The 26,644-nt window shown below is 43.6% G+C and overlaps 3 protein-coding genes across 4 annotated transcripts in view; 2 read left to right on the plus strand and 1 right to left on the minus strand.

Moving 5' to 3' along the window:
* Window positions 1-1,483: 1,483 nt before the first annotated feature.
* LOC115767821 (39S ribosomal protein L38, mitochondrial) lies at window positions 1,484-3,545 on the plus strand. The gene is made up of 5 exons (XM_030712160.1): window positions 1,484-1,695; window positions 1,754-1,909; window positions 1,970-2,327; window positions 2,392-2,690; window positions 2,754-3,545. Exons 1-5 carry the CDS (start codon window positions 1,536-1,538, stop codon window positions 3,038-3,040), a joined length of 1,260 nt encoding a protein of 419 aa, XP_030568020.1. The 5' UTR covers window positions 1,484-1,535; the 3' UTR covers window positions 3,041-3,545.
* A 12-nt stretch (window positions 3,546-3,557) lies between these two features.
* LOC115767820 (inositol polyphosphate-4-phosphatase type I A) lies at window positions 3,558-11,177 on the minus strand. Of its 2 annotated transcripts, XM_030712157.1 has the most exons (9): window positions 10,741-11,177; window positions 10,111-10,309; window positions 9,609-9,767; window positions 9,233-9,541; window positions 7,440-7,988; window positions 6,833-7,382; window positions 4,822-6,088; window positions 3,775-4,508; window positions 3,558-3,708 (listed from the first exon to the last, which is right to left on the minus strand). In XM_030712157.1, exons 2-9 carry the CDS (start codon window positions 10,226-10,228, stop codon window positions 3,576-3,578), a joined length of 3,819 nt encoding a protein of 1,272 aa, XP_030568017.1. In that variant the 5' UTR covers window positions 10,229-10,309; window positions 10,741-11,177; the 3' UTR covers window positions 3,558-3,575. The 2 variants fall into 2 exon arrangements, with proteins under 2 accessions (XP_030568017.1, XP_030568019.1); XM_030712159.1 differs by lacking the exon at window positions 3,558-3,708 and having other exon boundaries at window positions 4,470-4,552; window positions 10,741-11,176.
* Window positions 11,178-12,106: 929 nt separating this feature from the next.
* The window catches only part of LOC115767844 (tyrosine-protein phosphatase non-receptor type 9), a 38,492-nt gene continuing 23,954 nt past the window's right edge, over window positions 12,107-26,644 (plus strand). Inside the window, exon 1 of the mRNA XM_030712192.1 lies at window positions 12,107-12,175. Within this exon, the coding sequence (XP_030568052.1) occupies window positions 12,134-12,175 (42 nt within the window). The 5' untranslated portion in view covers window positions 12,107-12,133. The remainder of the gene's footprint in view (window positions 12,176-26,644) is intronic.

Below are 26,644 nucleotides of genomic sequence, written 5' to 3' on the forward strand. Positions count from 1 at the left end.
AGGGGGGGGGGGGGGGGGGGGAGTGGGAGGGGGGGGGGCTCGAGAAGCTGCCGACTTAGGCGATACGAGGAAAGAAAAGCGAATGACAACAAATAACTACGAATAAGCATCCGCAAGGCAATTGACATTGACTTTGCCGTTTTGCAATGGAAACAAACCGAAATGTTTTAATATTATTAAAACGCCTTGACATAACCTCAAACAGTCATGACATGAGAGATGAGAGAGAGAGCTGCAGAGAGCGGGAGAGCGAGCGCAAGGTTGGGAGCGAGCTTGTGCCGCGTGTGTGTGGGCGTTTTTGTCGGCGTGGGCAGCTCACAAACGTCACACTCTCAAAACTAGGTGAAAGGACATTGGATGGCGGCATGACGTATGTGGCAATGCCGCTTGTGTAATCGCATCAATTGGTTGAACCCATCCATCCACATTAACGACATTGTATTGTTTTATATTGCATTCCTATAAAGCATGCATATGATTTAAGAAATTCGCTTTAATTTTACATTCACCTAGAGTGCGGCACTCCTGTCAGACGGCCCTTTGTACGGCCTGAGCAATGGATTGCCCTTGAGTTTGTCCTTTTCGAGCGCCGACGCGACAACGGCCGCTGCGGCGGCAGCGGCAGCGACGGCTACGGCGACAGCGGCAGCGGCAGCACCAACTGTTATACGGCGCGCATGCAAACTGGTTTGCTGTGCCTGTGTTCGTATAACAACGCCCACTAATATACATATGTATATGTATGGAAAACATAGCGGTGTGCGTGTGTGTAGGAGGCTCGTCACCGGCACCCATAAACAGTGTTGCGCAATTTTTCCCCGTTAGAAGCGGCTATTACGTTACCAGAGGAATCTCTGACTGCAAAAGTATTTATATACAATCGATTAACACACTTTATTTCTGTTTGTCGGTTGACCCATCTATATGATGACATAAATAGCTGTTTACTTTAAAAAGCGTCGTCTCTTCTTTTCAGATCATTTGATGGGGAAAAACAGTACCTAATGAAATTACGCAGATGTACAAAGTTATAGCTAAACCGGAAATGGAGGTAAATACCAATTGGAAATATAATATGGGCTACAATAGTACATCAATAATATAAAGTAAACAACAAAGAATGCCAGCTTAATGTACATTCATTAGTTGAAAAGGTGGGAGCTGGCGGCGGTGTGGTAATACGATATAACAAAACCAACAATGATAGGTACTTGGCATAATTTCTATTTTTCGTGCACTTCTATGAAAACCTTAAAGTCTGCAAGAATATGTTTTGCAATCTGTGTATTTATATTTGCTAGCGATACTTATTAATAATATCGTTCAGCGATTTCTTGCTTAGTGCAATTCAAATAAAATTGAAATTAACGAACGCCATTGAAGTCTGATAGAGCTGCCAGATCACGCAAAAAAGTACAAACCAAAGCAGAAACTTCTCAACACTGGTGGCGAGCAGCTATCTATCTATCGCCTATCGGCCGCCAACAGCTGAGCAGTTGACGAAAACGCGAGGGGCCGCCTGCTTATAAAACACCATGTCTTTTCGTAATTTATTAATGAAAACCGGCGTAAATGGCGGCTTGTGCGGCACACAGACCACAGCGCTGCTGCTGCTCAATCTGAGCACGCGACAGGGGCACACGCTGCGTGGCAAGCCGCCCGGTGTGGCACGAACGCTCGAGCAACGGCTGCGAGGTAAGTGCAATTGATGTAACCACAGCGCCCACCTGCTAACTGACTATTGGGGCAACAGATGAAAACGTCAGCGATCCGGAAGTCGCGGCGCGCGTCAACATTGGATTTCCGCAGCTGAAGCCATCGCGATCGGCACAGTTAAAGACGCGTCTGGAGCATCTAAAGGCACAGCGTGCCAACAAGGAGCTGGAGCAGCTGGCGCGCAGCAATAAATGTAAGTATCCATGTAATTGCTTGACCAATCTCTAACATCCCGACCTTGTTGCGTTTACAGTGCTGATCGATTTGGACAAGGTGCAGGAGACTTATGTGCAGACAACGGGCCAGCATGATCTGCGCCTACTGGCCGATCACTATGGCATCTTCGAGCATCTGTTTGGCAGCGCCTACTTTGTGCCACGCGTGCCGCTGAGCATACGCTATGAGCTGAATGCCGACACCTTTAGTCCCGTGTACAATGGCAATGTGCTTAAGCCCGCAGAGGTGGCCAAATCGCCTTTGGTCATCTTCGACGGACAGCTGGATCCGATAACGTCCAAATCGGCGCAGGGTGACAGCTACTGGACCCTGCTGGCCACAAATCCCGATGCACACTACACCAATCCCGGAGCCGAGTGCCTGCACTGGTTTATGTACGTTTCCAAAAGCGCAGCTTTTCTTGTTGCTCAGTCTATAATATGCACATGTTTATAATAGCGCCAACATACCAAATGGCAAGGTAGGCGAGGGCGAGATTCTGGCCGACTATCTGCCGCCCTTTCCGCCCAGGGGCGTGGGCTATCAGCGCATGGTGTTTGTGCTGTACAAGCAGCAATCCCGCCTAGATTTCAGCGCACACAAACTGGCTGCAACGGACTACAACAATCTGGAGAAGCGCACCTTTAGCACACTGGACTTTTATCGCCAGCACCAGGATGAGCTGACACCGGCGGGACTGGCCTTCTACCAGACCAACTGGGACGAGTCCCTCACACAGTTCTATCACAATGTTTTGCGTAAGTTGGTCAGCCAATTGGCAATTGCTTTGGATTTGAACCCCTATGCGGTGTCTTTTGCAGAACTTAAGGAACCGGTGTACGAGTACGACTATCCGAAGCCATATCTAGCGGATCAGAAATTCTTCCCGCTCAGGCAGCCATTCAATCTGTACATGGACAAGCATCGTGATAGCAAGCAGTTAAACAAGGAGTACCTACAGCGCAAGCTGTCGCAAACCCATCCATTCGAGGGACCAGAGCAGCCGCTGCGCTTCCCCAATGCCCATCCCATACGCGATGTGCCGTCCTGGCTAAAAACGGAAATACGCAAACGGCGACTGGGCACCGGACGCGTTCAGGATTACTAAGCCCTACCAAGTCCACCAAATGCACAGCTAATTATTTTGTTGCTTTTTATATTTTATTTTGATTAACAAGTTCATTTCTTTTGCTGGAAGTACACGGAATTGAATCAATGAAGTACACGTTGCGCTGCCACAAGTAACATGCCGAGTGAAGCGTGTTTATAAATTACATAATAGTTTAAATAAATACGTACATAAATAGAGGAAAGCTTACCCTATATATATATATATACATATATATATATATGTATATTCTCTATGGAATTGTTTAATGCGTTTAACAAACGCCTCGCTCAAAGGCGAAGGCTCTTCCTTCTACTCGTATTTCCCGCGCTCTCCCTCTCTCTCTCTCTCTAATTTAATTAGTTTGTTAGTTTTGTTTTTTGCTTGCATTTTGCAAGAGTTGATTAACTTGTTTGTTTGATTTTTTGGCACAGTTTATATATATATATATGTCATAAATGTTTCTCATAAGTACTCGGGGTCACCTGCTTTGACTTAGCCTAAAAACAATTTGCAACCGAAAACTCTTTGGGGCCTAGGTCTGGGCTTTGCCATAGGCGCCCACTGGTGGCCTATACATGGCCGGCAGCATAATCACCTGAGGCAGGTTGAAGGCATACTTGTATTTGCCAATATTCTTGTAGACATTATCTATGCGCGTGCCCTCGCTGAAAGACGAAAGAAGACGATTAGTTAAGAAAAAGGCTGGACAGGATTTGGATAGCGTATACAACCTGCGCATGGTGCTCAGTGCGAAGGGCACATGTTTAGCCGGCAGCTGGAATTCACGCACCAGGACACGGCATTGCTCCAGGGTGACGGCCATGCCGGTGCGATCCTTAGCGCTCTTACAGGACGTAAAGCGCAGTCCACCCATCAGACGACAGGCATCCTCGGCCAAATGCAGTATCTTTACGTTTTTGGAGACGTTGGCGCGCAGCTGTTGCTCCATATAGCCGAGCAGCGATTGCAGCGACTCCCATTCCGATGAGCTGGCATCCGCTGCGCCTGTCGCATTCAGCCCCAGCTTGCGGTAGCGACTGAAGTACTGGCTCAGCCGCACGTAATTGTCCAGATTGGAGCGATGCTGTTCGCGCGTCTGGCCCAGGGTCGCCTTCTCATTGATGCCAATGTTGAAGAAGACGGGCGTGATTTTAAAGCTAATTGTTGTGGTGGGCAGCACGTGCTCCGGCACGGGCAGCAGCACCTCCAGTGCCTGTCGCGAGCCCGTTATGCGCGGCATGGGCGTCAACTCGCCCTGCGCCGCCAGCACCAGCGTAAAGCTAACCGCCGACAAATCCTCAATGGCTATGCACATGTCGCTCCACATATCCGTCTCGGAGCCGTACAGCGATAGCAGACCCTCAAAGTATGCCAGCGGGCCGAGTTCGCGCAGCAGCGACAAATAGGCGCTATCCAGCTCTCTGCCCCACAGCCGGAGCATCAGGGCGCAGACCAAAGCCGTCAACTGTGCGGGATCAGAGCAATGTCCATGTCCATATTAATCAAATACTATTATTGAAGTTTTTATCAGAAAAGTATATATAATAGTGGATCAGGAACTAACGTCTGTATGCCATGGGCAGATAAAAGTTTCGTTAACGTAAACGAAACATTTATCGATAGCTCCCCCAAAGATTGGGTCTGCAAGGGTATTAAATCTTCGGCGTGCCGAACATAACCCTTCTCTCTAGATTGCACACAAAGTACAAATGTATATCCCCGTTTCGAAATAAGACTTGATGATGTTTGTAGCCTTGTCTTTTGGCATGGATTCTTACCGCCTGCGAGAAGCATACGTCCCGTCGGTACATGATGCTCGCCTGGACGCGATTGCAGCGCACATCCTGCTGCAAACGCTGCACGGAGTGCATGAGCCGGGCCGTTTTCAGCAGACGATCCATGGCATGGCGTAGCTTGCGCATGCTGGGACGCAGCTCACCCACCCAGTCGGTGGTCAGCGAGAGATCCAGGCCGTCGGTGAATTTGTTGCCCTTCTTGGTTGCCGCTGCCGGTGCGGATGCTGTGGCAGGTGCAGGTGCCAGATCGAGGTTCAGCTGCTGCGACGGTGCAGCCGTGGGCGCGGCTATCACGTCGGGCGCCTGCTGGGGCGCCACCGTGAAGCCCTCGCGCTTTAGCGGCACCTTGGGATGCCGCAACCGGATGGCAGGACTGTCGCAACGGCCACAAAAGAACTTCAGCTTGCTGACCAGACACATGACGCTCGCCTCAATATTTAGCTGGGTTAGATCAAGTGGCTCCGGCTCCTCGGTGGGCCGATAGTAGTTCGCCGACGGCGAGGAGCTCATCAGCTTGGTGTCCAGGAAGCCAGCCGGCGGCTGTGTTGCCTGCGCTCGTTCATCCAGATCGATTAGCTGCAGAGGCGGCAGCGCTGTCGCCGACTCTGTGGGCACGCCCTGCCAGCTGGGTGGCAGCGATTGATATGTGGCCTCGGCCTGCAGCTCACTGCATTGTGGCTCCTGGGGCGGCACGGCCTGGTGCTGCTCGAGGCTGCGCAGATGCGCATTGTAGCATTTGACCACATGCTGTAGCGTGTCAATGGCATTGATGTCCAGCGAGCTGGAGGGCGACGAGTTGCTCGGATGCCAGCTGTTGGAGCGCATCAGCGGCTGGCCACGTGGCCACAGATCCGGTGGCGCCACCACGGGCGTAGCGAAATCCTCCAGTTCCGGTGATTTTAGCTCTAGTGCACTCAGCTGTTGGGTGATCTTGCGAAACGGCGACATGGGCTCCATGAGCACATTGTCCGGCTCCTCGATAATGCGATGACGCTCAATGAAGGTCACCGCCTCCTCCACAATGCTCGGCTCCCAGATGTTGAGCAGCGTTCGCGTCTTGCCCACCATCTCGTTGCACAGCGGCATCATGTCCCGGGCACTGCGCCGGCTCGCCAGCTGCAGCAGCTGGGACATTAGCTCGACAATCTCCTTGCGCAGCTGCTTTGTGGCCTGGACAGCATCGTTGGCTGCCTGCACTTTGCACGCGTTGCTCTGCTCCAGCTTCCAGGATTTGCTCTCCTGCAGCAGCCTGTCACAGGGGAAAAGAGAACATGAAATGTAAGAAAGATTTTCGTTTAACGCATCTCAGACAATTTCTTATCGATTCACAAATTCAAGATCAAAATTAGAGACATTTTTTTTAAAGAAGTATCCAGTTTCAACGATTTCTCACACATTTTCCACCCTTATGGGTGAAATACCATATTTCGAAACCCTGTCTTAGCTTCCACTATAATTTCGAATCTTTCAAGATGAGGGTCCTTTTATTGCCCGGTAAAGCTTTAGTTTTCCACACATTTTTGGTCCGTGAATATGGTTTTTTTTTTTTTTTAAAAAAAGTCTTTCTCACACATTTTCCGCACTTATCGGTGAAATAATTTGATTTTTTAATTCCTATCTTTCTGTTAGCATCTCCCTTTCTCTCTCTCTCTCATTCTAGCTTTATTTGCCTCTCTGTTCTCTTCTATGCATAATTTAATATCAACATATATTTTTATTTATCTACTCGGCATTTCCTAGCATCTGCTGGCATTTGAACCGGTTCGGGAGCGGAACAAATAAAAACCCTTTGAGGGAGAACGGGAAATTGTAAACTAAGAAGAAAAGGTTCGAAATTATGCGAGAAGCCAACGTTTAAGCACAACCTGGGTTGGTCAGGGTGTAGAACCAGGTGTACGAACCGAGCCCAAAAGCATGGAAGCTGGTTCGAACTGTGATGCGAACCAACTAGTTAGAAGATTCTGGCTAATGATAAGCGCAAACGGCTACTCACTTGATGAGGCCGCCGCACTTGCGACCCTTGGCATCGTGGCGCGTAAAGGCGCCGACGGTGACAATGTCGAGGACGCCGCGGCGCTGCAGTGCATCATTTTGGGCCCACATGCGCTGAACGTGCAGATTGACGGGCAGAAACTCGAGGGCCTCGTCCGTTTTGGCCGCGGAGCGTTTGTAGTGAACGCCGTCGCGCATCAGCTGCTGGATGTTCTGCTTGGCCTGCGAGTAATCCTTGAGCAGGCGCAGATGCTCCTCGAGCAGATTCATTTGACGCCAGCGCCACTCGCCGCTCAGCTCGCCCATGCCGGAGATTTCCTGCAGCAGCTCCTTCTCGCGCTGTATCCAAATGGAGAGCAGCTGCTGCGGCACCGCGCAGCACAGACGCGACTCCAGCAACGTCTCCAGCACACTGATGTCCGCGCCCAGCGACGAGTGCAGACGATACGAGTGCTGGCAGGGATTGACGCAAACGCGCCCCACTCCGCACTGCTGGGGCACAAACAGGCGCACGCCCAGCTTCGGTGGCAGCGACTGAGTACGCCGATGTCCTAAAGCAGAGTAAAACTTGAGAAAACATCTGCCGGATCCATTAAATACTAACTCACCCTTTTGCCGCGTGGTTTTGCTGCTGCTGCTGCTATCCGTGGCCGGCTGAAAGAACTGTGTGCTGGAGCGCGGCGGCGTTGGCTGCGTCAGTCCATTCGTTGTCCTTTCCGGGCCGCTGGCCGGGTTCAATTCGTTGGCAGCCTCCGGCGCCCAGGAGGCAAGCGTTATGAAGCCGCATTCACCGCGCGGCGAGCTCAACGGCAAGCGCAGCCGGGTCGCATCCTGTATAACGCCCAGCGCCACCTCGGCATGGCCCAGGGGCAGCGAGGTCAGCGAGACGCGCTCCCGCACATCGTGCACGCTGAACCGCAGGCGTGTGGATGCCTTGAAGCCGGCGCTGCGCAGGAAGCGCATGGTGCACAAAAAATTCGGTGCACGTTCCCGCTCCAGCAGCTCGGTGCGCGCGTGCTGCCGCCAGAGGCAATCCTCGCCAGGCTGCAGCACCGAGCAGATGACACGCGGATTGGGCGGTCTTCCGAAGCTGTCCAACGGCAGATTATCACAGGAGATTGCCGTCTCGCAGATGGGCAGCTCGGAGAGCTCCAGATCTGCAACACGAACAGTAACAGAATGGTTTGTATGGAAATTAAAGCGATTTAGTTGTGGCATCTAACACAAATGCAAATTCTATGCTCTACGTAAAATAAGAACAACAAATCAATTGATTACATTTTTATAAACAAAATAAAGTTTATTCTTCGAATAAAATTCATTTCTCTCTCTCGCTCTGTCTATATATATATATATATTATATATATATATATATTTTTTTTTTTCTCAAATGAAAAAAAGAAGAAATTAGCTCAATCGGGCAAATTGACCGTCTAATATCTTGCTTACAATCTATAAATTCATAATAGGGCCAAACCAAATATGCTCTAATGACACTTGCTTCAAATGGCTCAACACTGATTTAATCCAATTAATCAAGCTTTAAGCTTAAAGCTCATCTATCTTCCGCCTCGCTTTACTATGGCTGAGCTTTGTTCTACATTTGTTTTGTATTTCAATTATTTATAATTTAAGCTTTCAGTTCTCTTACTTTCAGCGAATGTTAAATATGCTCTTTAAACAATATAGTAAAAAAAAATAAGTCCAGCTTAAAATAATTGGGTTTCTTTTGAGATCTCATTTGAATTCGTTTCACTTAAATTCGCATCAGCTAAGCTGGGAAAAAGCTTTAAGCTTTTGTAAGGCATGGATTTTTTTGACTTGTAAACTATTTCGTTTTAACTTTAATCCATTTACCTAATTCAACTAAACAACTGAAACTGTTATTCAAGATTAAAAACGTAAATCAAATACTAAAGAAAGTTTGGCTTGAAACCTATAATTAAGCTTAAGGCCTTGCTGTTGGACTAATCCTCTTTCAACTTAAACAGTTATACGACTTTCAGCAAGTGTCATTATATCATATTTTCTGCAATCTTTGGTTTCGTTTGATCGTGATTACATAACAGCCTACTAGGAACTAAATATATATGTATAAATATTGATGCATATGTAGGGTAGATGTGGAATAGTGTTGGTTAACTACACAACAAGTTTTAGATTTGTGTGTGTGTGTGTGTTGATTAGGGCGTGTGCAACTGTGCATAGAGTATTGGAAATGAGGTATAAGAATTGAAGAAATTTGATTACAAACTAAATAGTTGAAACTTTAACCATGGCTAATTTCTTTGGATTATTCGTTGTTAGTTGACGGGCAGCCAAAAAAGAAACAAAAATATTTCAAAGAAACAAACAAACAATTTCCAACATTGGAGTCCAGCTTAGAACTGTATTAGATCACCTTCAAAGGGCGCCTCTGCCGTTGCGCTTGACGCCGACGCCGGCCAGGAGTCGGGAAACATGTTAGTTGGCAACGGCAGACCCTGATCAATGCGATTGCCCATGACTGTGCCGGTACCGGTCCCGATGCCGATGCCGATGGCGGCGGCTGCCGTCCGCTTGGCCGCTGTGGCCGCCGCAATCTGTTCCTCCAGCTGTTTGATTTGCAGGTCGATCTGTTGATGGGAGCACGCCTCGATGCTGCGCACCCAGTCAAGACGATCCGCTGCACTGTGCGTCACGATGCGTTGCGAGGGGCTGTCCTTAAAGTCTACAATGCAAATCTTGTCTGTGATTAGTTGTGCAACTTACGCTACGTAACGCATGCTGCAGCTTACCTAGATCAAACACGTAGCCCTCCAGCTCGGGCTGCTCATGGTGTATGCGTGGGCGACAGTCCTGCAGCACCAGTACGCCAGCGACCGAGGATTTTGGATTCTTGTCCTTCAGATAGAACAGCAAATTCCCGCGCAGCTTGCACCAGCATTCCAGCTTAACTGTATTTGGAGGCGCAGGAGCGCAAGAGAGAAATGGCAAAAGTGCATAAGCAAAAAGGTGGTGGTGAAGGTGGAGGTGGAGGTGGAGGTGGAGGTGAGTGGGGTGAAGAGCGTGGAATAGCGACTGATCTATGGTGGGAAGTTTCAGTGTGTTGAGTGTGGGTGTGTTGAGTGTGGGTGTGTTGAGTGTTGGTGTCTGTGTGTGTGTGGGTGATAAGCATAAAACAAAAGTAATAAATGGACAAGGAACCCGCAAGTGTAGCCAAAAATAAACATGTGGTATGTGCGTGTGTGTGTGTGTGGGGGGGGGGGTAATTGTTAATTAAGACGCGCTTGCACTCACCATCGGTGCGCCAGAAAATGCCCTCCTGGCGCTCAGTTATAATCAGCAGACCCTCCTTGTCGAATCTGGTTGATGAATTGGTCGCCAAGCTAGCCAGCTCCGATCTATTAAAGCGCATGCTTAATGCCTAACTGGAAGCGATGCGTTCACAATGGGCAACTGGCGACGTTGCTAATTCTGGGCTTGTGTGCGGCGACAGCTGTTGGCAATTGTAATTGAGATATTATGCGTTTGTTTATATCAAATTGCGGCTATTAAACGTATTTAATGACAATAAGCGTTTGTGTTCTCTGGAAAAACTGAAGGCTGACAGCGCAACACACACTTCGCACACGCACACGCACACACACACACACACACACACACACACACACACACACAATTTGATTTAATTATAAAAATGGCTTGCCTCAAGCCGTGTCCAAATGCGGGCATCTAATAGGCGGGCGGGCACACCTTATAATAACTGTAGTTGCACGTTTAATAATTCAATAAATAAGCAGCGAAAACGGCTAAGACGAAAACGTTGAAGAAGAAAGGAAGGGCCAGGGCCAGGGCGAGGGCAAGGGCGCGGGCATTGCATGTACTGGCAGGTGCCGCACGTTTATGTTATGTGGAAGATGTACATACCTTCTCTCCACTCTTCACTAGGCAGCTTTGCTTCTCTGTCGCGCTCTCTCCCTCTCTCTCTCTCTGTCTAGCACACACACTCAAAGTAGCACAGCTGACGTTGACAACAGCATCCCTGGCTAAGCGGCGCTTCTGGACCAGCACAAAATTTCGTATACTCAGCACGTTGACCTGAACTTGGGCAGCAGCCGTTTACAACAACAATATTTGGCAATTGCACTGCTTTTGTTGACTGCACAGCTGGCGACGCTTCGATAGCGTTATCAATTGGCGTATGCATTGACAGCCGCACTCCTGTTATCGGTTTCCTGTCGTAATTGCTTTCGTTTTGAATTTGTTGAATGTATTCACATAATTGCTTTAGTATTGAAAATTTACAATTTTTGTCTTGGCATTCTTAAATCTTGTATTGATTGTTCTTCGAATTTATTCTGTGCATTGAATAAATTCAATGTTGCTGTTAACACTTCTGTTAAGCCACTGTTATGGCCAGATGTTTGCTGACAGGGCTGGCGATACTCATATTTATTTTAGTTCACGATTAAATAGCTCGATAGCAGAACTGTCACAGTTTCTCGTATGAAAATAATGTGATATGCATTGCTAATTACCTGAATTTATCCGTATATATAAACTGGAATTTTTATATAGCAATTAATTGAAACTTATTTTTTATTACATTCATGTCGGCTAAAAAAAACAACTTGCGAGTGGTTTATTCGCTTCGCAATAGTTATTCTCAAGATTAATTCATACATCAAACTTATATAAAAACTAATTTAACTTAAGATAATATAATATTGGTAACCAATTTCGTAAATAGGATCATATGTATGTTTTATTTTTCAGATGCTTCACAAGCTTAACATTATGTTAATTAACGGTTTTCTGATGAGAATGTTACGAATTGAGCACGTAATTAATTAGAAATGAAAATTTGTAAGCGTGCGAAATTTTTGTTGTGTGAAAATATATATGTCTTATCATATTTGTATCGATTTTATCGGAATTGGTAATATATAACAGCGCAGGGTGTAATTATTGTAGTCATAAAATGAGCGGCTGTTAGATTTGTTCATTTTTGGTATACATATAAATCAGCTTCGAAGGTTGCTATTACTTTATGTCGCTCAATTATTTGTTTTCGATATTACATATTTTATAAAGAAAATTAGAGGTAAGTCTTGTAAATTTGTCTTTATGTAGACTTCAATAGGATCAGATTGATCGATCGTATTGTTGATTAATCGATAGTACTTGCATCACAGTGGATCAAGTTCTTACTCGCAGCCAACTTAACGCGATTGACGTATGCGTTCGCAGCCAACTTAGCGCGCAAAACAGCTGTTCGTGTGGTGAATACGAATCGCCGATACTGTTTCACATTCGTAAAATGGCGTCGGAGGTAGCGGTTGAACAACAAGACCAAGAATTTGTAAGTGTACAAAATGAGAATTGTTGAACCAATTGGATAGATACATATATGCTAGTAACAAAATGACACACGCCCTAAAACAGTGCAAAATGATGTGTGTAAATGCAGCAGAGCAACAATAAACAACGACACGAATTGCGTGCGTGTTCTCAACTGTGCGTGTGTGTCTGTGGGTGTGCGTGCACTCGTTTGTGTGTGTGTGTGTAGTGTATTAAGCGTGTATTGCAATGTGTTTCATCAAAATCTGTTGCGGTGTTCGGCGATTGCAAAAAACTGTGTACATTCTTAAATGTGTGTGTGTGTGTGTGTGAAATATGCTAGCACGTGCTATTTACAAATAAAAATCACAACAGCGGGGCCCACGATGCAAAGCAATACATTCCTTTACAGTCGCCCACTGTGCAATCGGTGTTATCAGACAATAACAACACAACCAAAAAAACAAAAACAACTCGCGTGGGGAAGTGGAAGCTAAAGTGTGCGTTTGTTGTGTGAGTGTGTGCGTGTGCGTGTATGTGTGTGTGTGTGTGTTTGTGCTTGTATTGCTTTGCTTTGCGTGGTGTAGCAAGTGGTTGCAACAACAAACGCCACACGTTCATGCCGTTGATCTTGCTCTCTCACTCTGTTACGCCGTGGTAAATCGTTGCTGTTATTATCGCTGTTAATTTCTCGCTCGCGCTGCATTTAGTAGGGAAAGTGATTTCCGTTGGCTGCACTTTTGGTTGTTGTTGTTGTTGCTGCTCTTGCATTTTACACTGCCTGTTAGATGATGAGCGCTCGCCAAACCAGTTTACAGTTAGTGCAAATCTATACAGATCTCTGGTCCTCTTGCCCGTCTTCCCCCCTCCCCTGTGTTCCCTGCACCCGCTCGCTTGCATGCTCAAAATAGACTTCCTCCAGCTGACGCAGAGTTCATTGTTTGCTTAATCGCATCAGCGACGAGCAGAGGCGCCAGTTATTGTAACTGTAATGGGCAGTGTTGCCGACCTTGCACGAAGCTGCTTGAAATTCCAACGTGCACACGATATTCACACCATAGCCACACACACATGCGCACACACACACACACACATGCGCATACATGTAGCCCTACCTGGTCCAGGGCAGACAAACTTTTGTGTATTATTGATGCGCATTTTGTTTATATATTGTTTACCTATTTTCCGAAGGCGCCAATGCGTCCATTTAGGTTCTGTTCCATTGAAGTGCCTTCAATTGAATCCGTTTCGCCGGAATTTTGGTGATTTTTTTATTTTGTTATTTTAATCTGCCCAATTTCAAAGTAAAATCTACGCAATTTTCCACTTATTTGCGAATTTGTTTAGAGCGCATTTCATTCATTCATTTATTCCCCAGCCAATTTGTTTATCTACTCGCCTGTGTGTGTACATATGTATATACTCTACCACACGCAGTGTATATGCATACATATATTAAGTTTATCTTCAAGTTAAATGTTGATCTTTTGAAATACGCTCAGCATTTGCACTCGATAGGTTGGATTTATTCTAATATACATGCATATATCCCTATTGGAACAGTCAGTTGAGTCGTTCATTAAAAATGGGTAAAAAGGGTAAAAAGGTATTTGTGCAAATGTATGTGACAGGCAGAAGGAAGCCTCTGCGACCCCTTAAAATATATATATTCTTGATCAGCATTAACAGCCGAGTCGATCTAGCCATGTCCCTCCGTCCGTCTGTATGACCTCAAGGATCTCAGAACCTTTAAGAGCTAGAGAAGTTTTGGCTGTAGGTCCTCCTAGTGTCCGCGCAGATCGAGTTTGTTTCCGATATTCGATAACGTGCCCCGTTTCCAAGTAATCGATAAAAATCTATATCGAAATCCTGTTTTTTGAGCAATTTTGGCAAATATTAAGAGCTAGAGTCGCCAAACTTGACATTAAGCTTCTAGAATAGTGCACATATTTGGTGAAGAAGAAGAGGATTCAGGGTATCCCGTAGTCGGGAGCTCCCGACTAGAACCTCTTACTTGTTGTATTAACAATTGTATGTAGATCAGCATAGTCAAGACATAATAGTAGTTTTTTTCTGGTTTATAACATTTAAATAATAGCATAATATTATAAACAATCGTTTAAAATCGTTGACATATTTTCTTAGTTCATTGGAAGTTTTTTTTGCTGCTACTTTCACCCATTCCGAAAAGTATGAAATATGTTTTAAATACATTTTTGAATATAATTTTGAACCTGATCGGAAAACAAACAAGTTTCATACAACTGTTTTCCTTTAGATTTCCAGAAGGCGTTTAACCCCTTGATTTCTTTTTTAAGGGAATGTGTTTATATTAGTTAAATTTTTGTATATATATATATGTGTGTGTTTTAGAAGCTAAGTTCTGTTTTAGAGCTAGACGCAATGGTAAAGGGTATCTTTCGAGTCGAGCACTCTAAATTCCATATTTGTATACCCTGCGATCTCAAGCTGTCTTCTAAAATTGAGGTACGTCTATTTTTTGTCAGTATGATCGTACGTTTATGCAACATAGGTTAGTATTTAAGTTTTTGAATCAAAACATTTAATTAACTCCTTTTTTTTTACAAATGTTACCAATTCAGAATACTCTTTTGCTACACATGGTTGTATTTATCAGGGTTGCAAGCTTCAAAAGTTGTCCAGCGACTTTTTATAGGTATGGTTTTATAAAATCCAAATATCCAGGGCCTAGTTCAAGCTTTGGTCAAATCCAGGGCATAAATACTTAGAAAAATATTGACAGAATTCGCTCAAAAGTTTTGTATTTTCATGTTTTCGAAAAGAAATATGGTTCCCTTTTTAAAAATTGAGAAGTTCCGAGCATGAACCAGTTCGGTTGTTGAACACATTGAAACCGTTTTGTTTTTAAATGAAATTCGTCAGATATTTATATATTTTTGGTAAAATATATCAATAATATACCCGCACATATTACATCAAGTGGATTGTATAAGAGTTCAATAACAATATGGATATGGATATATGCACGCTTTTATATGTAGTTTGTTATTGCACAATTTGTGTATATTTTGTATGCATAATTGATTTCACTTGAACTGCAATTGCGTAGCGTATTGTTGTGTTGCATGTTCGTTAAGGCTTGCTGAATAAATCAAATTGCTCATAAAAAGAGGCAGCCCCTAGCTGTGTGTGTGCGCGCGCGTGTGTGTGTGTGTGTGTGTGTTGTTATGAAATATCTGTGTCCCATTGCATTTACTGGTTGTTTATCCTTGTGCCCGGACTCTGAACCCCAATGCTGCCACACAATGGGGCAGCCAGAAAAAGTACAATAACCTTTTTGGCACCCGGGGTGAGGGTGTGCGCAGCTAAGGGTCGTGCCGTCGTTAACTGAGGGGTGGTGGGGTTGGCGGGTGTAATGCACTTTTTATACCCCGCAGCCAGAGAAAGTAGATATAGGGGCTGACTGGTTTTGTGCGAATGCATGTTACAGACTAAAGAAAGCAAGGCATGTATGTATATATATGTATGGGACGATCTGAGCAGGAACTCCCTTCCATACATTAAGATCGATAACTATCGAGTCCTAGCAGCATATCTCAGAGATTGCGGCAACTAGAATATACACAGACTAGAAATATATCACCTTTTCTTCGGAACGTGATATAGAAGTCAAATCGTGTGTATATTGCGGCAGCTGCCAGCTGTTTACAGGGTATCTCTTCGTCTCTTTGAGTCGACTATTTTTTGTCAGCCTGTTGCTGCGACCACTTTTCATTTCGCTTGCCTTTTGCTGCGGCTTCTGACTGATTGACTGACTGACTGACTGTTTTCCTCATTTGCGTTGATTAAGCCCTCGAGCTGCTTTCAGATAACAACAATAAGTTTTATGAAAGGCACAAATAAAATTCATATTTCCATATACTTATATATATTTATTCCATCAACAGCCCGACTGCCAAATACTCTGTTCACAGCGTAACAGTAGCTAAAAGGCAAAGAGCTTAAAACTGAGACTATAAAAATGATAGTTTATTAACTCTATAAATTTGCGGGTGTGGAAAGTAATGCAAATGTAATTGCATCAAGGCTGCAAATCAGTTTTGAACCGAGTCGGTTCGAGTCGAGAATTCCAATTAATGTCTTACTATGAACCGAACCAGTTGCTGGAACCAGTTTACTAGAGTCTAACTAGATTTCTTCTTCATTTCTTCAAAACTTCAAATAAAAAAAAGGTTTACTTGTGCCAGAGTTTTGGCAAACAAAATTTGACAAATGAGGGCTTCAAGCAGCTTCGAGAAAAGAACCTTAAGGCAGGCAGCTGGTTCAATGTACGAACCGAAACCTGCGACATCACTTTTGCTGATATGCAGCCCTGGTTTTAACCTTACTGAAACTACGCAAATTGCATGTCGTGCCAAATCCCGTATACTCTGTTCCACTAAATGAACAGAGTATAAACAAAATGCGATGTGCAGCAAACACACACACACACATGCTTGAGTGTGTGGTTGTGTGTGTCTTTGTGTGTGTGTAGTTGAAAATAGGTCAGCACGCTGCGGCCGTCGCTATCACACACACACACACACACTCACACACACTGTGAAGGCAGCAAAATGGAACAGCAACCACCCGACCAAAGCGCAGGCCCCCCCTCCGCCCGCCCCCTCTGCTGACGCCCCTGTTGCTGGGCCTTAAACCCCAAGCCAAAAAAGCGGAGCCCCATTCCGGGTCTGTCTGGGGGCTAAGACGCTGCGCTCAGCACTCAGCACTCCGCGCCCATCGCCCAGGGCCTAAATGCTTAGTCACTCCACCTAGACGAAGTATTCAAAAATAAACAAGCGAAATTGAACCAAAATGCAAACAACGTACACTACAACGAATACCGCAATACTCTACAGTCCGCATACAAATTGGTCAAAGCAATAGATATAAATTGATTTTAAGAGGAAATTCGTTAAATATTTGAATTAAACAGAATTTCAGTGAAAGTCTTGTTCGAATTCCTTGTTAAATACGTATTGTTATTCGCTTGCTTAAAGCATTTTTCAGGAACTGTAGGAAACCTATAAAAGTTTTCTTGAGTTTTTTCCATGTCAGAGCTGCGAACCCAAACAAAAAAAAGTCACTGGTTCAATTCATGGTTCGAATCAACTCTCTTCCAGATACCAGATTTTGCTTAAAACTTAAAATTTTCAATATTTTTTATATTATAAAAAGAAGATTTTGGCTGAAAATGAGCCGAGTTATATGAATTATTAGATAAAGCATATGCTGCCAATTTTGTCAAAACAGTTGACATAGCAAATGGACTTTGCATTGTGGTGGCAGCGTATCTGTAAATGGAACGCACAGAAATGGCACAAACCGAACCCTTTTAATATAAAATGTTTTCTCTCTTCTTCTATCGTCGAAGCACACAATGCAAGCCAATATATATATAGCCTATATATATATTCATTTGTGGCTATTGCGTTGTACTTTCCCGACGGAGTCGAAATATTTTCGCTATTTGTGCACATTTTCTTTTTGTGTTTAATATGCCTTTTTTGGGTTAAAGTTAATTAAACTTGTATATCACGCATTCAGGAAACTTTCATATATGCCAATTCCAGGTCTAGGACGATTTATAAATGAAATATATTGAATTTGCGAAATTTGCCCTGAATACTTTTTATATAAAGCCGCGCAATTGTAATTTTTCGAATGTCTTTTAAGCTGAATGTCTCATAATATTTATTTTATGGCGCAACTCAATTTATGACTCGCCAGACTCTTTCCACTTGTCATCTGTTTTTGTTATATCCGTCAAGCTTTTACATTTTCACCCAGTTTCCGCCCGTGAAAAATGTAATTCCGCCCGTTCTAACTAGAACTCTACTTACCCAAACATGCAGAAACATGTATTCATTAGGTTTTTATGTAGGTCAAACAAAATCGGCAAAAACAATGGGCAACACGTCTCAAATGATTTTTCATAAAGATTCTTAGAAATGAACCTGAACCATTTCCACCAAGAAGGGATGGATTTTCCGAAATGCGTGAGACAACACTTAAATGAATTTCAACAAAGATCTTTGAAAGTGAGTTTGAGGCCGTTCGGATGTTGTTAAACAAAAGTGCAAATGTTTTTCACGCTTTTTTCACATTTGCGGGTGGAAATCCCAAAAGCACTCCAGCACATAACTACAGTGAGCTTTTCAGCTTCCAAGCTCTGTGCGTTGATCATCAATCAATCAGTCAATCAGTCAATCAATCAGTTAATCAATCAATCAGTATAGAGTTTAAAATGTGATAAAACGATTATCTTGAGATTATGCTAGTAAGCTTCGCAGATTTATTGAAAGCTTTTTCTATGTTGAATGCGAGCTTTATTCAAAATTTGATTTATCGATGGTTTTTTTTTTGTAAAATCAATTGTGGCTGGAAACTGTTATCAAATACGCTGCCCGCAACTGGGTCAATGCACAATCCTGTGTGACGGCAGCTTCTTGTGGAGCTGTTGGGAGTTTAGTGCAACGACTTGGCTTCCATTTTATTTGTGCTTAATTAAGATAGAGCAAACAAATTTCTAGAAATTATTATGCTTTTTTTTTTGTTGTTCTTTTCGTATTATTCTTTTACCCTGCTGTTGCGTATTTATTCCAATCGCAGGTTGTTGAACTCCATATGTGACCGACCGGCCGAGTGGCTCGAGGCCCTCAGACTTCGAGACCCTCGTGGGCTGTTGCTGCTGCTGCTTCCGCAACGCTTTCTTCTTCTAGACGGGCGCTTTATCGCCGTTGCTTTTGCCGCTCGAGCTGTCGTTGCTTAGTGTATACCCTAGGATTCGGGTATTTTGGCCTTGTCACGGAACGCTGTCTTACTATTAAAATGCACAATTAGCATTTGTTTGCCGATTACCTATAGCAAAACACTCGGCTAAACATTGACCCACTTTGACCCCATCTGGAAGGGGCGTGTAACTTCGTAACTTCGGTACAAACTACAGCTTCCTAGCTTTAACGGCTTGCGCTGTAGATTGATCAGACATCAATCAGTCAATCAATCAAGCACTCACTTCAGTCGGCCAATCATTTATTCAATTCAAGCGTCAGCAAATGGATAAGAAAAGTAAGGGTATTTGAACTTCGACACGCGCAAGCTTACTTTTTTTGGTGTCTACTTTTTACCTCGATTCGCTCGCTCAGTGAGCGCTGTTAAAAGTTCAGCTCATCTGCGTTCTTTTGGCACGCTGTTATTGTTGTTGTTATTTCTAACAGCGGCTTTAACAGCAGCCGCAGCAACAACAGCAACAACAACAGCAGCAGCGGTGCCTTTGTTTGACGTTTTATTTCCGCTGTCGCGGCTGCCGCTGCTGCTGCTGCCGCTGCTGCTGCTGTCATCCGCCATCTCTTATCCATTGCGGCGTGCTCAAGTCTTGGTTGCAATATTCTTCTTTTTTTTTCAATTGCATTTTGTTTGTGATTACTTTGGGGTCAGTCTCATCTTCAGTCATATGTATGTGAGGCGCTTTCCAAATTGCCGTAGGGCTGGCTTTCAAAAATTGTTGCAAATATGTATGTTGTTCAAGCCAAGTTGAAAGAACTCTGATAGAGCATTGATAATATCGCCGGACAGGCCTTGCTAGTGGCCATTGTTGTTGTTGTTGTCGCTGAGATTTTTACTCTGTCTTTTTGATTGGTTTGACCGATTTACATTGTGAAAAGAAATGAGTTTTTTTTTATTATTATTATTATTTTTTTTTCTTTCATTTTCTATCCATCTAACTTCACAGACAGACATACATGCATGCATGTAGAGAAGAGCTTTTATTTTTGTCTCTCGCCCTACATTTGGTCCGTTTTTTTATATTTTGCCATCTCTGATAATTAAAAAGCAACATTTGCCTTTGCTGCTGCGGCTGCTCTTATTACTATTATTGCCGCTCTGCTTTGCTTTCAAAGCTGGCATTTTGCCCAGTGCTTACAAATAACCGTTATTTCCATGCACATACAATGCCATTACCAGAGCTTTTTGTGTGTTCGAATTTAATTAAAACTTCAACTGTTATATGCCAAGGGGCTGGGGGGTCGTCTTGTGTTCTCGGCAATTTAGCTTTTTCTGTACAGATTCTCTCTCTTTCTCTCTCTCGTCAGTTGCAACTCTCTTAAAGCTTATTGTATTTGCATAGCAACAGAAACCGGCAGGAGTTGAATTCGCGCAAAACCCACCAATCAAACTCCGCCGAGTACTGTAAACACTTGCATAATACTCTTTGACCAGATCTAGCGCAGCAGCGCGAACAGCTGAATGCTTTTGGATGCTTTGCTGTTGGTCACGTTTTAGCGCAACGGCATCTCGGTCACAAAATGTCACATCATCGTGTGCTCTCTTAAGTTGCGTAAGCAGAGCGAGCTGCACGAAAGAGGCTTCACTAATCCCATTTGGATCACTTTCTAAGTGGGCTGTTACGGGATGGATGCGCGCTCTCTGCTGCTGCTGTTGTTGTTGTTTCAACTTGATTGGGCTTTAGTTCCAGGGCTGCAGCAAAACTATTATTTATCTCATGAGGAGAAAAACATAAATTTGTGATTTCTTTTTGATGCGGATTTCTGGCTATACACATATGTAAATACTCATTTCTTAAACATATATATTTTGAACGCTGGCCTCCACAACAATAAAAGAAAAAACATTAAAAAGAAAGTTTTAAGCTTGATATATACATGCAGTGGCAGCGGCAGCGGCAGCAGCAGCGGCAGCGACGCGTGATGCCGCAGCCTTTGTCTAGTGTCAATGTCACGCCCCACGTCTGCTTAAGGCTGGCGTTTTGTTTAAATAATCGATGTGGCTGTAAGAAAGCATAATAATAATAGCAATAATCATGCACAAATTGTAGAAAACCAATCCGAACCAGACCAGACACTGACAACAACAACAACAACAACAGCAGCTGCTGCCAACGGCGGGTGAAATTTTTCTCCGTTTAGACGGCGAAATTTCTTAACACTTTCATAAGAAGTCATAAAATAAAGCGTCTGACGCATGAGATAGAGGAAAGTATAGAAGAGAGAAAGAGACAGACTGTGTACCTACCGTAAATTAAAATTAAGCACAAAAGCTGCTCAGCGAGGCGTGTGCTTGACTTTTGACTCGTCAAATGCGCACTTCATTTCGCGCAAATGAGCTTAATTTGGATTCATTTTTGGTTCCACTCTCTGCACTGTTGAGAGCATAAATAATATAGAATTTCTACAAATAACAGCTGTTAGCTAACAGACATTGTTTATCCTTAGCTTAACATTTGCAGCCTTAGCTGTTTCTCGCTCTCGCTCTCTCTCTCTCTTTCTTGATCGGACTCTCGCTAGTTGACATTGAACTGTGTCAGTGGCAGCAGCAGCAGGCCCAACAAAAGCATGTAATGGGGCGGGCTGCTGCGTCGGCGCACTCACTTGGGCTGGAAGCTCTGCCACTGCTGCTGCGCCGTGCGCTCTGTTTGCGCTGCGCTGCGCTGCTAACTATGCCTGCCTGCCTGCCCGTTTGTTGTTCGCTGGCGGACAACTGTGCTGCTGCCTGCTGCTGGCCCCATCAGTCGTCGTCGTCGTCGCAGCCGCGTCGCGTTGTTCATCTTGTCTCTTGGCTGTGGCTAAAGCGCGCGCGCGTGTTTTTTCTTATTTTTTTTTTTGCGCTATATACTGAGAAACTGTAAATCATAAATATAAATCAGAATTTATTGTGCATCTACTGCTGATCAATAATGTGCCTTTGTTTTATGGCATTGTTATACGGTTTGGTTTTGTTCTATGTGAAAAGTGTGTTATAAATGAGAACGTGCTCAACAAAATGCATCAGCCGCCGCAAAGCAAGGATAAACCAGGAGCAGACCACGATTATGCTTATGCCAAAGAGAGCAGCTGCCATCGGCGCCTGTTCATGTGCATTGCCAAGGTGCTTACCCTTTCTCTCTTGCACTCTTAAAACTTCAAATTCAAAATTTGACTAACATTGGTGTGCTCCTCACTCTCCTTGGCTCTCTTAACACTGTTTAATCGTACTTTGTGTTAGAATATGCTAAACATATATTCAACATTTCGCTGTTATACCTAAAAGCTTCAATTAAATTTGTGTTCATTGCAATTGCCAAGATGCTAACTCTCTGCTCTACTCTCTTAACTATGTTCAATTTCTGATAAGCATATTCTACTCTTAATTGTTTTAACTAAAGTGCTTACTCTTACTTTCACTCCTTTGATTATGGCATTTTTGACTCTTACACTTTAAGAGCTCGTATCTAAAATTAATTGATAATCAAAGTCTTGTCTCAGTTAACTCTACTTGGGCATTGCCCAGGTTGATTGGCTATTAAACGACTGCGGCTTTTGTGCGTGCCCGCTGTGCCGTCCCTCGTCCCCCTCCCCCAGTGCCTAGCCCTTTCGGTTTTGCAACCCTGCTGTGCTTGTCAGTCTCTTTGACTTTGACTTTAGCTTGTCGTGTGCTTTGCTCGCACCCATCAATTGCAGATGCACTCGCCAGGCGTGTTTTTGTTGCGCTATTTATAGACGCGCTTCATCAGTTTCTGTTCGCGTTTACTCTTTACCTTTCTTTAGCTCACCTCAACTGAGCTGTCAGCTGCAGAGACCCGACGCCTGACTTTCAGTTTGATTCCAGTTGTCTTCGCTACCTTTATCTATTCTTCTTTAGAATAATGCTTCATGTGTGTGTGTGTGTGTGTATATGTACATATGTATCTGTTAATAGCGCAGTGACGCCCTGAAAGCTAATAGCTCCAAGCTTGAGAAAGCTGTGTTATATGCTAGGTAGCAAGTTTATTTGTTTTAATACACTGTTCACAATGTGAAATGAGCATGTTGGTTTAGTAGTCGTTTGCTTTGTCCGAATAAATATTTTATTTTAAGTAACGATTAAGTATCATTCTTTGCACACTACATTACATTATTATATTGTCCATAACAGATTATGTTAAACCAATGTTAACGATCTGTCCGATTAAGTATAACACTTGTTTCACTATTTTCAATCCAATGGTTTGTTTACATTATTGTCATTAACATGTTATGTTAAACCCATGTTAGCAATCTGTCCGATTAAGTATCATTCTTTGTACGCTGCATTACATTACATTATTGTCAATATCATGTTATGTTAAACTCATGTTAGCGGTTTGCAGTATATGCAAATTAATGACATAGGCACACACACACTCGCACACATGTCGGAACTTTAACAATTTTGCAACTCTGTTAATTGCCTTGCACTTAAGAGTATGTTATGTTAATAAATGTCAGCTTACTTTTATACGGAATTTTCCATGCCCATAAACAAGAATGTGCAGCTGTCTACCTGTCTTCCGCTTTTACCACCACTGTAAACAGCGTATTGCACAGTCGGAATATATCTGCTGTTATTTGTATCTAAACAGTAGATAAAAAGTTGGGTTAAAGTTCATCGCCTAGATAAATCTTTGGCAATGCGATTTTTTCGACTGCTGCAAGCTACTCTTTAGCTGTTCGATTTTTATACTCTATATTAACTAACTAGTTTTCTATATATACTAAAATGTAGTTACCAATTTTGTTGATAAAATCATGAGCTTGACTTCTTAATAGAATTTGAATGGTTCGCTTCAATTGCGATTGCCTGAGCTGGCAGTTAAGTCCTGACCTAAGTTAAAGCCTTTTGTTCAGGCTTAACCATGGCAAAAACTATCTACTCAAGATCTTTCCCTATTGAATTCGTGTTTCTTGTCGTGAAAACGAATTTACATAATTCAAAGCAGAAAGTTTTCTTTGCCGCAGATTAAATACTCTTGCGATAGTATAACAGCAAATGGAAGTAAATGAATTTGGTTTTAATCTATTTAATTTAATTAACAATAATAAAGTTTCCGAAAAAAAAACCAGTCGAACTTAAGCCCGAACCAAATCATATATGTATTTAGTTAAAATGATTTGATTAAAGAAAAAAAAAACATAAATAGCTTGGGCTTGCGCTCAAAAAAGCTTTTAGCCTTTTTTTTGTTACTGTCTCTGTTAGCGTGTTAAGGCAATATGGCGTTGCCAGACCTATTCTGTTACGAAGTGAAGTTGGCTGCGCGGCTGTCAATCAAAAGACTGACGCTGAATGTGATTGTCAACTGTGATGTATTCAATCGACAAGTTGTTTATCGTTGGCGAGAGTGTATCCAATATTCGTGGACGGCGCGAGGTGAGGGCAACAAATTGAATTTATTTCAAATTGCTGTTCATATGCAAATGAGACTGAGTCGAAAGGGGCGAGGCGAGCGGGGCCTGGCTAACAATTGGCAATGCCAGAGCCCAGTTCCAATGCTCTGGCGAGCTCCAGTTGTTGGATTTGCCTTGCCCCTTCTTCTGTGCCCATCCAGCTTTGGCTTTTCAATCTGCACGCGACTGCGCACAAAGCGGAAGCATATTAAATGTGCTTTCAAGAGCATATTTTTATGCGAAAGTGTTTGCCCCAGCTCCCCCTTCCCATTGGCTACGCATAATGCGACCGGCGTCCATTTCCGGTTGCTGCTGCTGCAGAATCCAACAGTGGAAAACTGTGGCAAATGGCCAGCACAAAACAGCGGATGTTTCGGTGTGGGTTTTGAGTGCGGCAATCTGCCATTAATATCCTGCATTCTGCATGCTGCATCCTGCATGCTACTCCCTGGCTCGGGGCACAGGCAAGACAAATTGCTCTGAAATCCATGCGAAACCAGCTGGCTTGATTGGCTTGAAAATTGGCAAAGTGATTGAGAGATTGAAGGAGATTGAAATGTGTTGGCTGCAGATACTGAAAAGCGATTCGTTCTCGACGTGGAGGGGACTTTTTGAACATAAGATTAACATATTGTGCACTCATTAAAAGTCAACAATCAGTCAGTCAATCAAATTTGATGTATTTAAACACGCTCTCTGGGTAGATCAGAGCTGACTCTGACCCAGCTGACTGCTGATCCATTCAATTGGAACCCTTCTATTATTAACCAAAACCGACGACACATAACACGGAGCCCGATGTTTATTCAATTCAATTCAATTCATGCATTTGCTTAATCGCCCAGATTCATTCATTTGTTCCCTACCTTGCTATACCCTGTAAATTGTTAGAAGGGGCATACTGTACTTACTTTGCAAATGTGAGCAACAGACTGCAGAAGTCAGCTCTGTACCCATAAAGTATATTTCTATACTTTATAGCAAATAATCGATAAGTTGCGGCTTTTCAACCAAATCGATAGGCATCGATATCGATAAGATTGTTGAGCATTAACGAGCTTATCTTAAAAATATCTCCTGGAATTATGTTTGGTTTTGGCATTTGTGTTCAAAAGGAAGTTCAAGTGTGGCTACAGGGTATGCGGCTAGTCGTGCACGCCCGGCCAAAACGCTTCCACTTGTTGCAATCACGTTTAGCGTTTCGTTTCCGATCATATTCACTGATTAGTCACTATTTTCTAAATAAAACGTGTGCTCATTGCTGATCGATGCCGATGCGATCGCTGATTGAACACGATCTTTTGCATTGATCAACATATATACATATACATAAATATACATACATGCTTGTGTTTGTGTGTGTGTGCAACCGCTAATTTTGATACCCTCGTCCCATTTAATGTAAACGTAACTGTGGCCGTGCTAGGGGCGCTCGAATCAGAGAACATTATAGACTGGAAACTGTCATGCAACCGTGTCTTCGACTTCAATTTCCAGTTGCTCTCTCATTGTATACCCTGCACAACAGCTATGCATAAACTGAGGGGTATATATGTGCTTGATGAGAACGTAGAAGAGATATACGAGCTGCACATATTGAGTTTGTTGTATGCACAGATGTATTTGATTTGAATTTATGATAACATTTGATATCCGCATATTCGCATGAGAGTTCCTTCGAACAGACGAAGAACATAGATTTTAAGAGATTAAGCATGTAGATACTTTACCATGTGGATGGTTTCTGCCCCATTTTCATCAAAACTGTGTAGATAGTTGTATTTGTAGATTCATCTGAAGCTATTTGCAATAGTAATCATTACTTTTGCTCTGAAAACTTCGAGAAACACTGAAGTTATTTGAAATTTACCATCAAACAGCGAGAAGATTTAGAGAAGCAACAGGCGTTAAGTGCAGCAAAACAGCATGAACAATATATACAGAGTATCTGCCAGTCGGCGTCGCCTTCAAACTGTTAAAATCGTGTATGCTGCCAAGCGGTTTACAGTTTTAAAATGTTTCTTCTTGTGCTTCTTGCTGCTTCTCGCTACTCGCTTCTCGCTTATCGGTGCTGCTGCTGTTATTACTTTGCATGCGCAGTTATGAGCGCCAGTGGAAGAGTTGGAAAAACGTTTCACTTGTTGCTCTATTAACTCGCCTCGCCGAGCTCTAATGGCCAATAATTTGAGGCACGTTCCGCCTGCTACTCGTCGCAGCCGGAAATGCTGTGCTCCTCAAGCACACACACACACACACGCACACACACTTGCTCTTATAGTTAAGCAACA

This window comes from Drosophila novamexicana, unplaced genomic scaffold (assembly GCF_003285875.2).
Source record: "Drosophila novamexicana strain 15010-1031.04,08,12 unplaced genomic scaffold, DnovRS2.1 tig00001466-arrow-arrow-pilon, whole genome shotgun sequence".
Classification (NCBI taxonomy): Eukaryota; Metazoa; Arthropoda; class Insecta; order Diptera; family Drosophilidae; genus Drosophila; species Drosophila novamexicana.

Bases quoted from the DNA above. Each gene is read 5' to 3' on its own strand.
- LOC115767821 (XM_030712160.1), top strand. From the start codon at position 1,536: ATGTCTTTTCGTAATTTATTAATGAAAACCGGCGTAAATGGCGGCTTG. The intron at 1,696-1,753 runs GTAAGTGCAATT...TTGGGGCAACAG, and splicing joins GCTCGAGCAACGGCTGCGAG to ATGAAAACGTCAGCGATCCG. The intron at 1,910-1,969 runs GTAAGTATCCAT...TTGCGTTTACAG, and splicing joins GCTGGCGCGCAGCAATAAAT to TGCTGATCGATTTGGACAAG.
- LOC115767820 (XM_030712157.1), bottom strand. From the start codon at position 10,228: ATGCGCTTTAATAGATCGGAGCTGGCTAGCTTGGCGACCAATTCATCA. The intron at 9,542-9,608 runs GTAAGCTGCAGC...TTTGCATTGTAG, and splicing joins GGGCTACGTGTTTGATCTAG to ACTTTAAGGACAGCCCCTCG. The intron at 7,383-7,439 runs GTGAGTTAGTAT...ACTCTGCTTTAG, and splicing joins CAAAACCACGCGGCAAAAGG to GACATCGGCGTACTCAGTCG.